Genomic DNA, 13542 nt, shown 5'->3' on the forward strand with positions numbered 1-13542 from the left:
CACTCACCTCAGCCTCCCAAAGGCGCAGGATTACAGGCTGAGCCACCGAGCCCGACTTTTGGGTGGTTTTAAAAACACATAAGTAGTATTATATTGTAGGCATTACTTTTTTCTTTAAATAAAGGTACTATTCTCAATATGTTTTCCATATTAGTATGCATAATTCTACTTCACTTGGTTTACTGCTATTTTTCAAGATTATCAGGCTTGTCGTCTACAACCTTGATTGAGATTGTCTAGGTTGGAACTTGAGATTTCTTTTTTTTCTTAAAAAAAAACAAAACACACACACATTCAGGTGATCTTTATCTTCTGTTTTGGGAAATATTGCCATAGTTTATTTAACCATTGACATATCAGTGGACATGTAGGTTGTTTCCGTTGTTTCCATTTTTTCAAGTATAAACACAACTGTAGTACCTGTTAGTGCACACATGCTAGTTCTCTCTGTGATAGAGACTGAGAAGTAGAATTTCTGGGGTTATTCTAAGGACTTGACATTTTCAATTCTAGCGGCTACTAATTTTTCTGTTTTTAGTTTTCTTTTTTTTTTGAGTTGAAGTCTCACTCTGTTGCCCAGACTGGGGTGCACTGGCCGCTCCCAGCCACCGCGGCCTCGACCTCCTGGGCTCTGGCGATCCTTCAACCTCAGCCTTCCGAGTAGCCGGAATTACAGGCATGCGCTACCATGCCCAGCTGATTTTTTGATTTATTGTAGAGATGAGGTCTCGCTGCCCAGGCGGGTCTCGAACCCGCGGGCTCAGGCAATCCACTCACCTCAGCCTCCCAAAGGCGTGGGATTACAGGCTGAGCCACCGAGCCTGGCTCTAGTTTTCTTTTTGACATTTAATTTTTGTATCTATTTTATCTCTCTCTCTCTCTTTTTTTTTTTTTTTTTTTTTGAGTTGGAGTCTCACTGTTGCCCAGTCTGGAGTGCAATGACATGCTCACAGCCACCACAGCCTCAACCTGCTGGGCTCTGGTGATCCTTTCCCCCTCAGCCTTCCAAGTAGCTGAACCCACAGACGTGAGCCACCATGCCCAGCTAATATTTTGATTTATTGTAGAAATGAGGTCTCAACATGTTGCCCAGGCTGGTCTCGTACCCGTGGGCTCAGGCAATCCTTAGCTCTGCCTCCCAAATTGTTGGGATTACAGGCATGAGCCACCATGCCCAGCTTTTTTTTTTTTCTTTTTTAAAGACAAGGACTCACTCTGTCTCCCAGGCTGGAATGCAGTAGTTTAATCATAGCTCACTGTGACCTTGAATTTCTGGGCTCAAGCGACCCTCCTACCTCGGCCTCCTAAGTAGCTAGAACTGCAGGTATGTACCCCCATGCCAAGCTAATTTTTAAATTTTTTGTAGAGATGGTATCTCGCTATGTTGCCCAAACTGATCACAAACTCCTGCTCTCAAGCAGTCTGCCTGCCTTGGCCTCCCAAAATGCTGGGATTACAGGTGTGAGTTGCTGTGCCCAGGGTGTATACCTGTTTTATAGATGAAGAAACTGAGTCTCAGTAAGTAACTTACTTAATTTTAAGTGGATAAACCACTCTTGGAATACAGAGCTAACTTATTGTTTTGCTTCAAAAAAGAAATGTGCCGTACAGATCGCTCAGCCTGTAATCCCAGCACGAGGTGATAGGATTGCTAGAACCCGGGGGTTTGAGACCAGCCTGGGCAACTTGATGAGACCTCGTCTCTATAATAAATCACAAAAACTAGCTGGGAGTGTTGACATGCATCTGTAGTTCCAGCTACTTGGAAGGCTGAGGCAGAAGGATCGCCTAAGCCCAGCAGGTCAAGGCTGTGGTGACCATGAGCGTGCCACTGCACTCTAGCCTGGGTGACAAGAGTGAGACTCCAACTCAAATAAAAAAAAGAAAGAAAGAAACAGGAGTAGAAAGAATAAATATTCTGTTCTAGTCTCCATCTTTTTTTTTTTTTTTTTTTTTTAAGGCCAAGAGATTTAATGGGTCGAACGCAGTGGCTACAGGACCTGAGGATCAGACTGTAGCTAGTCTCCATCTTATCAATAATAGAATATGCCCCTTTGAGGACAGCTGCTTTGCAGGCTTATATCTAAGAGATTTAGTGGTAGTGTCATTTTCTGCCAAAAATGAATGTCTTTTTTCTAGAGTTTATAATTATAGGTATTTGATTTTAGCTTATTAGATGAAGCTTATAATACTATTTATATAATGTTGAAATGTAGAGAATAAGAAATATATATTACGTTTATTTTGAGAATTAATTTTTCAGTGGGAAAAGTTACTATGTGTGGTTCAGGATTTTCTAGTTATTTAAACTCAATTGATTTATATACTTATATTCTTTCTCATATATATTTCTTTTTTTTCCTTTCCTTAGATGCCCTCCACTGATGGATATTACTTTACACATGTTGAATGGATATCTTCTTGCATCTAAAGCCTACCTTAGTGCTCATTTGAAGGAAACAGCAGAGCAAGATAGACCTTCCCAGAATAATACAATAGGTTTAGTTGGACAAGCTGATGCTCCAGAAGTTACCAGAGAAGAATTGAAAAATGCACTGCTGGCTGCTCAGGTAAATTTTACTAAAGTAAAATTTAGTCAAAAAGGGCAAGGGGGCTGGGCTCGGGGGCTCAGCCTGTAATCCCAGCACCTTGGGAGGCCGAGACGAGTGGATTGCCTGAGCCCATGGGTTCGAGACCAGCCTGGACAACTTGGCAAGATCTCGTCTCTATGATAAGTAAAAAAATTAGCTGGGTGTTGTAGTGCATGCCCGTAGTTCTGGCTACTTGGAAGGCTGAGATGGAAGGATCGCCAGAGCCCAGCAAGTCAATGCTGGGATGGCTGTGAGTGTGCCACCGCACTCCAGCCTGGGCTATGAGTGAGACTCCAATTCAAAAAAAAAAAAGGGCAAGAGGTTCCCTACTAGTATAATCAGTTAAGGTGGTGCATTGAGCCGGGCTCAGTGGCTCAGCCTGTAATCCCGTGCCTTTGGGAGGCTGAGTGAGTGGATTGCCTGAGCCCGCGGGTTTGAGACCTGCCTGGGGAGCAAGACCTCATCTCTACAATAAATCAAAAAAATCAGCCGGGCATGGTAGCGCGTGCCTGTAATTCCGGCTACTCGGAAGGCTGAGGCAGAAGGATCGCCGGAGCCCAGCAGGTCGAGGCTGTGGTGGCTCGGAGCGGCCACTGCACTCCAGTCTGGGCAACCGATTGAGACTTCAACTCAAAAAAAATAAAAATAAAAATAAAAAAATAAAGATGGCACATTATACCTTCTGTGTACGTTAGTGGCATATCATGCACTCATCATGCATACAGAATCTATTATAATCCTTTGCTTCTAAGTGTCAGCTGGATTGTATTACTGAAATCAGGAGTAATCTTCATGATATGAGCCATTTAAGTAAGACATATTTTAACAAAATATAAAACTTTATTCTGAGGATACAGTTACATGTTCATTTATTCAATAAATATTTATTGAACGCCTACTATGTGCCAAGTAGTGTTTCAGGGACTGGGGATATAGTGGTAAGGAAGACAAAATTCTTGATTACTTGTTTCTTTTTTTTTTTTTTTTTTTGAGTTGGAGTCTCACTCCGTCGCCCAGACTGGAGTGCAGTGGTCGCTCCCGGCCACCGCAGCCTTGATGTGCTGGGCTCCAGCGATCCTTCCGCCTCAGCCTTCCGAGTAGCCGGAATTACAGGCACGCGCTACCACGCCCGGCTGATTTTTTTGATTTATTGTAGAGATGAGGTCTCGCTGCCCAGACGGGTCTCGAACCCGCGGGCTCAGGCAATCCACTCACCTCAGCCTCCCAAAGGCGCGGGATTACAGGCTGAGCCACCGAGCCCGGCGATTACTTGTTTCTTAAGATCAAATGGTAGGGAAAAACATCAAGTGATGGAGACAGATAAGAAACAGTACAATATAATAAAACATCAGACAGTGATAAATATTGTGACAATATAAGCAGTTCATACATATGTATATAAAACGCATATATATGTTTGTAGAGACAAGGCCTTGCTATGTTGCCTAGGCTGGTCTCAAAGTCCTGGGCCCAAGCAATCCTCTTGGCTACCTTTTTTTTTTTGAGTTGGAGTCTCACTCCGTCGCCCAGACTGGAGTGCAGTGGTCGCTCCCGGCCACCGCAGCCTTGATGTGCTGGGCTCCAGCGATCCTTCCGCCTCAGCCTTCCGAGTAGCCGGAATTACAGGCACGCGCTACCACGCCCGGCTGATTTTTTTGATTTATTGTAGAGATGAGGTCTCGCTGCCCAGACGGGTCTCGAACCCGCGGGCTCAGGCAATCCACTCACCTCAGCCTCCCAAAGGCGCGGGATTACAGGCTGAGCCACCGAGCCCGGCGATTACTTGTTTCTTAAGATCAAATGGTAGGGAAAAACATCAAGTGATGGAGACAGATAAGAAACAGTACAATATAATAAAACATCAGACAGTGATAAATATTGTGACAATATAAGCAGTTCATACATATGTATATAAAACGCATATATATGTTTGTAGAGACAAGGCCTTGCTATGTTGCCTAGGCTGGTCTCAAAGTCCTGGGCCCAAGCAATCCTCTTGGCTACCTTTTTTTTTTTGAGTTGGAGTCTCACTCCGTCGCCCAGACTGGAGTGCAGTGGTCGCTCCCGGCCACCGCAGCCTTGATGTGCTGGGCTCCAGCGATCCTTCCGCCTCAGCCTTCCGAGTAGCCGGAATTACAGGCACGCGCTACCACGCCCGGCTGATTTTTTTGATTTATTGTAGAGATGAGGTCTCGCTGCCCAGACGGGTCTCGAACCCGCGGGCTCAGGCAATCCACTCACCTCAGCCTCCCAAAGGCGCGGGATTACAGGCTGAGCCACCGAGCCCGGCGATTACTTGTTTCTTAAGATCAAATGGTAGGGAAAAACATCAAGTGATGGAGACAGATAAGAAACAGTACAATATAATAAAACATCAGACAGTGATAAATATTGTGACAATATAAGCAGTTCATACATATGTATATAAAACGCATATATATGTTTGTAGAGACAAGGCCTTGCTATGTTGCCTAGGCTGGTCTCAAAGTCCTGGGCCCAAGCAATCCTCTTGGCTACCTTTTTTTTTTTGAGTTGGAGTCTCACTCTGTCGCCCAGACTGGAGTGCAGTGGCCTCTCCCAGCTGCTGCAGCCTCGAACTGCTGGGCTCTGGTGATCCTTCCGCCTCAGCCTTCCAAGTAGATGGAACTACTACTCGCACCTGCGGGCTCAGGCAGTCCACTCACCTCAGCCTCCCAGAGCGCAGGGTTACAGGCTGAGCCACCAAGCCCAGCTTGGCTACCTTTTTATTTGGAAAAGTTTGTTAACAATGTAGAATTTTACTGAAGGCTGATGTAGTCATTTTTGAATAATGCAGGAGATAATGAGCTGATAAAAACATATATAGAGAATAAAATAAAATGTTAAGCAATTTGAGGCCTCCAAAGTAGAAATGCTTTCTTAGTTTGAAACAGATTTTCTGAAATCTTCTCATTGGAGTAAAGGGAGTTAGAAATAATAATATAGGTGCACAATTATTGTAATACAGAAGTTCAAAAAGCTGTGAAAACTGAAGAATTTCTTTTGCAATTCACTTGGCAGGAAAACTTGACCTGATGTGAACTCATTTGGTTACAAAACGATCTGAATTGTGGTCTTTATCCCACTTAATATGAATATTAGTATGCTTTATTGCAGAAATATGAATATGTTTGCTGACAAGGCGCTATCCCACTCTTGTTTGGGAGGTATGACATAATATTAAATTTAAAATTTTTAGTTCTAAAATAAATCTGTCCCTAAGAGTTTCAGATAAGGGGTTGAGGACCATAAAAGCTAACATCTACATAATGCTTAACATATGGTGGGTGCTAGTCTAAGTTCTCTAAATGAATTGACTCATTTAATTTTTATGACCAACCTATAGGTTATGGAGTATTATCATCTTCATTTTAACTGTTTAGGAAAATGAGACCCAGAGAGGTTAAGTGATTTGCTTAAGGTCACATATTTAGTAAATGGCAAAACTAGGATTCACTTCTGTGCACTCTGGGCTCTAAAGTCTGCAAAAAACCCACAAGAAAACAATAACTAAAAACTTCTCAACCCAAACACCATGATTATAAAATAGGCTAACCTTACTTTTTAATAGTGAAGTTCTTAGTCATTTAGCTCAAGTTACTGTTTTCTGTACCCCAGGCAATCAATGACTGTTTTTCATAGATGCATGTTATGTATTCTTTTTTTTTTTTTTTTTTTACTGCTTCCTGCTAGATGAACATTATTGTAGCTCTCCTTTATATATGGGGGACCTCAAATATGTCACCCCTCAAGCCTACTATTCTATGAAATGACACTCAAGCTTGTAGACTGAGCAAGAAAAAGTTGTGCAGGTGGGATGAATGATAAGGTAAAATCATTTATTGTAAAACTAGGACCTTAAACAATCTGTCTTCATGTTAAAAGGGAAAATAGCTATAGGAAGTGACTTTTAGGCATTAATTATTAACCGTCACTTTCAGAGGTGTTAATTAATTGGTAGCCAAGTGAGAAAAAAAGAGGAACTCCTGGATAGGATCCTTGGGAACATGGAAGAGTAAAAGGAAGGAAAGGAAATTCTGGTTCGAAGTCATTTTTGTCTAGGGCCTGTTTTGGATGTCACTGAGTCATATACCCTTCTAGCAGATGTTCTTAAACTGGAGTCCATGGATCTGCCTTAGAGATAAGTGATCTCGGCCGGGCATGGTGGCTCAAGCCTATAATCCCAGCACTTTGGGAAGCTGAGGTGAGAGGACTGCCTGAGCCCGCAGGTTTGAGGCCATCCTGGGCAACATGGTGAGACCTCGTCTCTACAATAAATCAAAAAAATTAGCTGGGCATGGTAGCACAAACCTGTAGTTCTGGCTACTTGGAAGGCTGAGGCGGAAGGATCGCTGGAGCCCAGTAGGTCGAGACTGAGGTGACCAGGAGCATGCCACTGCACTCCAGCCTGGGCAACAGAATGAAACTCCGACTCAAAAAGAAAAAAAAAGATATGTAATCTCCTTAAAACTATGTAATAGATAATATGTTTGTTTATATATGTTAAATTTTATGGGGAGAGGGTGTATAGTTTTCTTCAGATTCTTAAGAGGTTCGTGACCCTAAAAAGGTGAAAACTACTACTCTGTACATTCATGTGAAAACAAAATGAGATTTGGTTTTCAAACCAATTTCTCAGAAACTTGTTACATTCACTATGTTTTATTTGCTTACAGGATAGTGCAGCTGTCCAGATTCTTTTAGAGATTTGCTTACCTACTGAAGAAGAAAAGGGAAATGGTGTCAATCCAGACAGCTTGCTAAGGAACGTTCAAAGTGTTATTACTACCAGCACTCCAAATAAGGGAATGGAGGAAGGAGAAGGACATTTGCTCTGTAATCTTCGAGAAGTTCAGTGCCTTATCTGTTGTCTGTTGCATCAGATGTACATTGCAGATCCCAACATTGCTAAGCTTGTTCACTTTCAGGTCTGTTTCCAAAAAATGATGTTTTTGTGGTTGAATGTAAATTTTCTTGGGGGCTTTGAAAACTATATTAATAGGGACCATTTAGAAACTAAGTGATAGCACAAATGATCATGGTCTTTTGCAATATAGAGAAAAATCCAGATTTTTACTTTTTTCCCCCAAACTAATGAAATGTTCAGATAATTTCTCTCTATTCTAGTACATCAGAAAAGTGAAATGCCAGGATACATGTAGGCTACTGTAGCCTTCTGAGCATACAGAAAGGAAGTGAAATCTTTCATTTATATTTTAATCTGTATTTGACTTATAGTTATTTTAGTTCTAACTTTTTTTCCCTTTCTGTTGAGATAGGGTTATCCATGTGAACTTTTGCCTCTGACAGTTGCGGGTATTCCATCTATGCACATCTGTCTGGATTTCATACCTGAGCTTATTGCACAACCAGAACTTGAAAAACAGGTAATGAACATTTTGGAGCTTTAGGACAATTGATCTGTGTCTTTTTTATTAGTTGTATAAGACATTTAATAATTTTTAATATTTAAATATATTCTTAAAAAACATGTAATATTTGGATTTTGTATTGCAGATATTTGCTATCCAGTTGCTTTCTCACTTGTGTATCCAGTATGCATTACCAAAGTCACTTAGTGTGGCTCGCTTAGCTGTCAATGTCATGGGAACTTTGCTAACAGGTTTGTTGCCAATCAGTATTACCAACAAAAACATCTAACGTAAATTAGTACATTTAAAAAAATTTTTTAAAATTTTAGGTAGAGTCTTGTTATGACATCCAGGCTGCAGGGTAGTGCCGCAGTCATAGCTCACTGTAGCCTTGAATGTCTGATCTCAGGTGATCCTCCTGCCTCAGCCCTTCATGTATTTTCTGAATTTAGTGATGCAACATGTTTGTTGTTATTATGAGATAATAAGATACATTATGTGTTATTACAAGTTTAACTTATGCCATCTTTTGAATTATTCTTTTGAAAGTTTTTTTTCTGTTTACAGATGTGACTTTATAGAGAGGGTAAATTGTATATTTCATTTTGTAAATGAGTATATATAAATTTATGGTAAATATAATAAGCTTTTCATATTTTATAAATGGAAACCAAGTGTATTTTCTAAAAGTAATTATGTTAGAAGAAAATGGCTTATGATTTATTACTAATGCTCAGAGTTCCAGAAAAATATGATCATATGTGTAAATAAGAGATACATATATTAGGTGATTCCTTAAGTTCTAAAATATATCCTAAAATTTTAACCACCTTGTTTATGGAATAAAGTGGTATGAAAATAAATTACTTTAAAATATATAAACTAGTTGAGCATGGTGGCTCATGCCTGTAATCCCAGCACTTTGGGAGGTGGAGACAAGAGGATTGTCTGAGCCCAAGGGGTTGGAGACCAGCCTGGACAACTTGATGAGACCTCATCTCTACAGTAAATCAGAAAAATTAGCTGAGTGTGGTGGCACACACCTGCAGTTCCAGCTACTTGGAAGGCTGAGGCAGGAGGATCCCCTGAGCCTAGGAGGTTGAGGTTGCGGTAGCCATGAGTGTGCAACTGCACTTCAGCCTGAGGGACAGTAAGACTCTGACAAAAAGAAAAAAAGAAAAAATTAACTGGGTGTGGTGGTGTGTACCTGTAGTCCCAGCTACTTGGAAGGCTGAGGCAGAAGGATTGCCTGAGTCCTGCAGGTTGAGGCTGTGGTAGCCATGAGCGTGCTACTGCACTCCAGCCTAGGTGACAGTGAGATTTTGACTAAAAAAAATTTTTTTAAATGTGTATAAATATATATATTACATATATATATTCTTTCTCATTACAGTGTTCCCATAATATTCTGTTCCTTTTTGTCCCATTGTATTTACCTTATGTTATTATTATTTGTAGTAGTTAAACGTTTATACTGTCTGAATTTAATCCCAGCTGCACCATCAACTGGCTATGTGACTTTTAATGGGTTTCTTGCCAGGCACACTGGCTGGTGCCTGTAGTCTTCGTACTGCAGAGGCTGTGGCAGGAGGACAGCTTGAGCTCAGGAGCTCGAGGTTGCAGTGAGCTATGATCACACTACTACATTCAAGCCTGGGCAATATACCCAGACCCTGTCTCTGAAAAAAAAAAGAAAAAAAGGAAGAGTTTTCTCATATGTAAAATGAGTGATATAATAGTACTTTCCTCATTTATAATATTGTACAAATTTTATCAAATAATGCATGTAATGCATTTATCATAGAGCTTGGGCATAATAAGAATTTATATCTTGGATAATGACGGAGACTATTAGATTGTGAGCTTTCTGAGGCAGGGCTGGCTGTGTCTTAGAACAGGGGTCACCAACTGTGGGGCGGTGGCCTGTTAGGAACCAGGCCGCACAGCAGGAGGTGAGTAGTGGGCAAGCAAGGGAAGCTTCATCTGTATTTATAGCACTCCCCATAGCTCGCATTACTACCTGAGCTCAGACATCTGTCAGATCAGCAGCAGCATTAGATTTTCATAGGAGCTTTACCCTACTGTGATTTGTGCATGTGAGGGGATCTAGGTTGTGCAATCCTTATGAGAATCTAATACCCCTACTGATCTGCACAATAAATGTAATGCATTTGAATCATCCCAAACCATCTGCCCCTCCAGCCCCTGTGGGTGGAAAAATTGTCTTCCAGCAAACTGGTCCCCGATGCCAAAAAGGTTGGGGACTACTGTCTTAGAATACTTAATATCTCAGGCTAGGCATGGGGCCTCACACCTATAATCCCAAGCACTTTGGGAGGACAAGGCAGGTGGATTGCTTCAGGCCAGGAGTTTTGAGACTAGTCTGGGCCACATAACCAGACACTTTTCTACTTAAAAAAGAAAAAAGAAAACTTAGTATCTTCAGCACAAAGCATGGTAATTTAATATGTTATATAGACCATGTAGGTGGAATTTATATCTGTAAAGTACAAAATTCTGTTTTATGTTTTTTCCAACAGTTTTAACACAGGCTAAGCGGTATGCTTTTTTCATGCCAACTCTGCCAAGCTTGGTCTCTTTTTGTCGAGCATTTCCTCCTCTATATGAGGATATCATGTCTTTGCTGATCCAAATAGGGCAAGTTTGTGCTTCTGATGTTGCCACTCAGACAAGAGACATTGATCCAATTATTACACGTAAGTGGAAACTCATTTTCAAGATTAATCTTAATATCTTAAAAAGGTGAAATTCATTTCCAGATTTCTTGACTTTGATTTGTTTTTCTTTATGTTTTTAGGTCTTCAACAAATAAAGGAGAAGCCAAGTGTATGGTCTCAAATCTGTAAAGATCCATCTTATAAAAATGGATCCAGGGACATTGGAAGCATGGATCCAGATGTACAGCTCTGTCATTGTATTGAAAGCACAATAATTGAAATAATAAACATGAGTGTTAGTGGAATTTAAACAAAATTAAAAAAAAAAGAAGAAGAAGCTGTTTGCTGCATACACCCAATATGAATCTTCATCTTTTAACAACTCTAAGCTAAACGGGAACAGTGATGTTTTGGAATCATTAAAACAATTTAGTTCATTGTGAATACAATTTAGAACTCTTTGAGAATTATGCTTGCTTGTATTTGATTGGCACATCTTTGGATCTACTTTGCTGGTATTTTTATATTGTAGCAACCAAACTTTTTTTTCCCATTTGGAACACATTTAAGAAACTCATTATTGGAAAGGGAGTTTGACCTTTGTATTTTGCTTTTGAAGTGAAGAAGGACTGCCATGACTTTAATTTTTTATAAAAATGAGTCTATGGGTAGTTTATTTTAACTGTGAACTCAGAGTGACAAAGATGCAGTGGTGATAGAGAGTAAAAGAGATCAAGGGAAAGGAGAATAAGAAAAATTAGGAGGTAACAACTCAAATAGAAATCTCAAAGACTTGCAATGCAAGTAATAGTAAAGCAAGTTGGAATTCTAGTTCTCAAGAAACGGTATTTAGAAGGCTTTTAAAAAGGCAAGTAGCTTTTGTAAGTGATTTCCATGGAATTAAAGATAAGGATTTGAAGATTTCACATATTTGCTTCAATTTTTACTGTTATATGAAGCCATCTGTTTAAAGAGATACTTGATTAAGTTGGAATTTTAAGATACTGGTTTAAAAGTGTTTACAGAAATGTCTTTGTTCAAAGAAGAACCCGAAAGGAGGTCTCATTTAGATTTTTGTTACAAATTTATTTTTATAATGCTTTATTGACTTATCTAATGCTCAGAGGGGGAAATATGTATCACATTAAATGAAGTTTAGGGTAAATAAACCCACTGATTAAGAACTCTTGGTTTGTCATCAGGATATAATTCCCATCTTGAGAAGATCTTTGAGAAAATATATACAGTGCTTGAACCTCAGGAAAACTTAAAATGTGGAAAATATTGTCTGGCTGAAGGATGTTGAATCCTGTTAGCAACTTCCATTGATTAGGCAGTTGTATTCAGGAAAACTATAATCCTTATTAAAAAAAAAAAAAAGTATCCACTGTAGAAGGTACTTCTCATTGCTCTCTGAGATATACCTCAATTACACGCCTTTTCCCCCCACTTGACTCAGACCTCCTCACTTATAAAAGACAGGTGGGCGCTGGGCTCAGTGGCTCAGCCTGTAATCCCGCGCCTTTGGGAGGCTGAGGTGAGTGGATTGCCTGAGCCCGTGGGTTCAAGACCCGCCTGGGCAACTTGGTGAGACCTCATCTCTACAATAAATCAAAAAAATTAGCTGGGCATGGTAGCGCGTGCCTATAGTTCCAGCTACTTGGAAGGCTGAGGCGGAAGGATCGCTAGAGCCCAGCAGGTCGAGGCTGCGGTGACCGGGAGCGGCCACTGCACTACAGTCAGGGCGACAGTGAGACTCCAACTCAAAAAAAAAAAAAAAAGACAGGTAGGCTAATATGCAAGTATAGTTTTTAAGAAAAGTGACTTCAGCCTTTTCTCTAGCAAATAGTCACATCTCATTTTCCTCCTTTGTAAACTGGGGTTACTACTGGCCCTATCTCACAAAGGCCCTATCTCACAAATTCTGTAAGAATTCATTTGTAACTGTTTCAGATCATGAAGTACATATTAGCATATGTGACAGAATATTTATAACTTTTTATTAGATGCTTAATGTTTAAATAATTTTGATGTGAAAAATTAAAGAATATGCTAAAAATACCATAAGAATTTTCATATTTTTAAAAAACCAGTTTTGTAGTCCCTTAAGATTAAATACAACTGTTCCTGTTCTTTTTTTAAATTGAGGGCTTGGAATATTTTGTGTGAAGAGGTATGCCCTAGGAGTTCAGAAAAGAATTGTATGTTTTCTAACTAAATGCAATGCACATTCCTAGATCAATTTTCAAAGACTGGTTATAATTTGCTTTGTTAAAATAATCACATATGCTGTTTTTCATCAGATTTGTTGATAATGTAAATGTGTAAATATATTAGTAAATGTTAATATTCATGTATTTTAAGTTAAGGTTATACAATTTGTCACAATGTGATTTTTTTTATTCAAGTGAAACAGATGTGTGCAGCTATTTTGAATATTGGTTTATAAACATTCATATTCTTTATCAAATGAAATTGTAGTTTTTTGTGTTTCATTCCACTACTGTTTACCTGAAAGGAACAGAACAGTTCAAGAGACTGGATTCTAGGGCTGTCTGGCTCCAAGGCCTGGGTGAGTTCCTTACTTGTTATGCCACAAACAATAAACAGCAATACAAGGCTAGAGCCAATTAAGAGCCTTAGTAATCTAGGAGAGTAAAATGAGAGTAGGTACCCTGGAGCAGTTACATAAAAGATCTGATGTTTTAAAAAACTGTAAAAGCAAAATAACAATATGAAGGTATTTTAAAGGATTCATTTGTAAAAATTATCTTTCTTCCTATTGTCTTAGCAGTAGATTACTCCATCTTTGCTTATCCCTATATATTTTCATGGTACTGAATTTTTTTTTTTTTTTGAGTTGGAGTCTCTGTTGCCCAGACT

General features: G+C 39.7%; 1 protein-coding gene across 2 annotated transcripts in view; it reads left to right on the plus strand.

The window, feature by feature from the left end:
* INTS2 (integrator complex subunit 2) overlaps positions 1–12177 on the plus strand; it is a 70891-nt gene extending 58714 nt beyond the window's left edge. Inside the window, exons 20-25 of one of the 2 annotated variants that reach the window (XM_021718948.1) lie at positions 2372–2570; positions 7286–7537; positions 7889–7996; positions 8127–8232; positions 10522–10698; positions 10800–12177. In XM_021718948.1, coding sequence (XP_021574623.1) covers positions 2372–2570; positions 7286–7537; positions 7889–7996; positions 8127–8232; positions 10522–10698; positions 10800–10969 — 1012 coding nt within the window. In that variant the 3' untranslated portion in view covers positions 10970–12177. The remainder of the gene's footprint in view (positions 1–2371; positions 2571–7285; positions 7538–7888; positions 7997–8126; positions 8233–10521; positions 10699–10799) is intronic. The other variant, XM_008070846.2, reaches the window with a different exon arrangement.
* Positions 12178–13542: the final 1365 nt, after the last annotated feature.

This window comes from Carlito syrichta, unplaced genomic scaffold (assembly GCF_000164805.1).
Source record: "Carlito syrichta isolate Samal-C Ts95f unplaced genomic scaffold, Tarsius_syrichta-2.0.1 Scaffold314028, whole genome shotgun sequence".
NCBI lineage: Eukaryota > Metazoa > Chordata > Mammalia > Primates > Tarsiidae > Carlito > Carlito syrichta.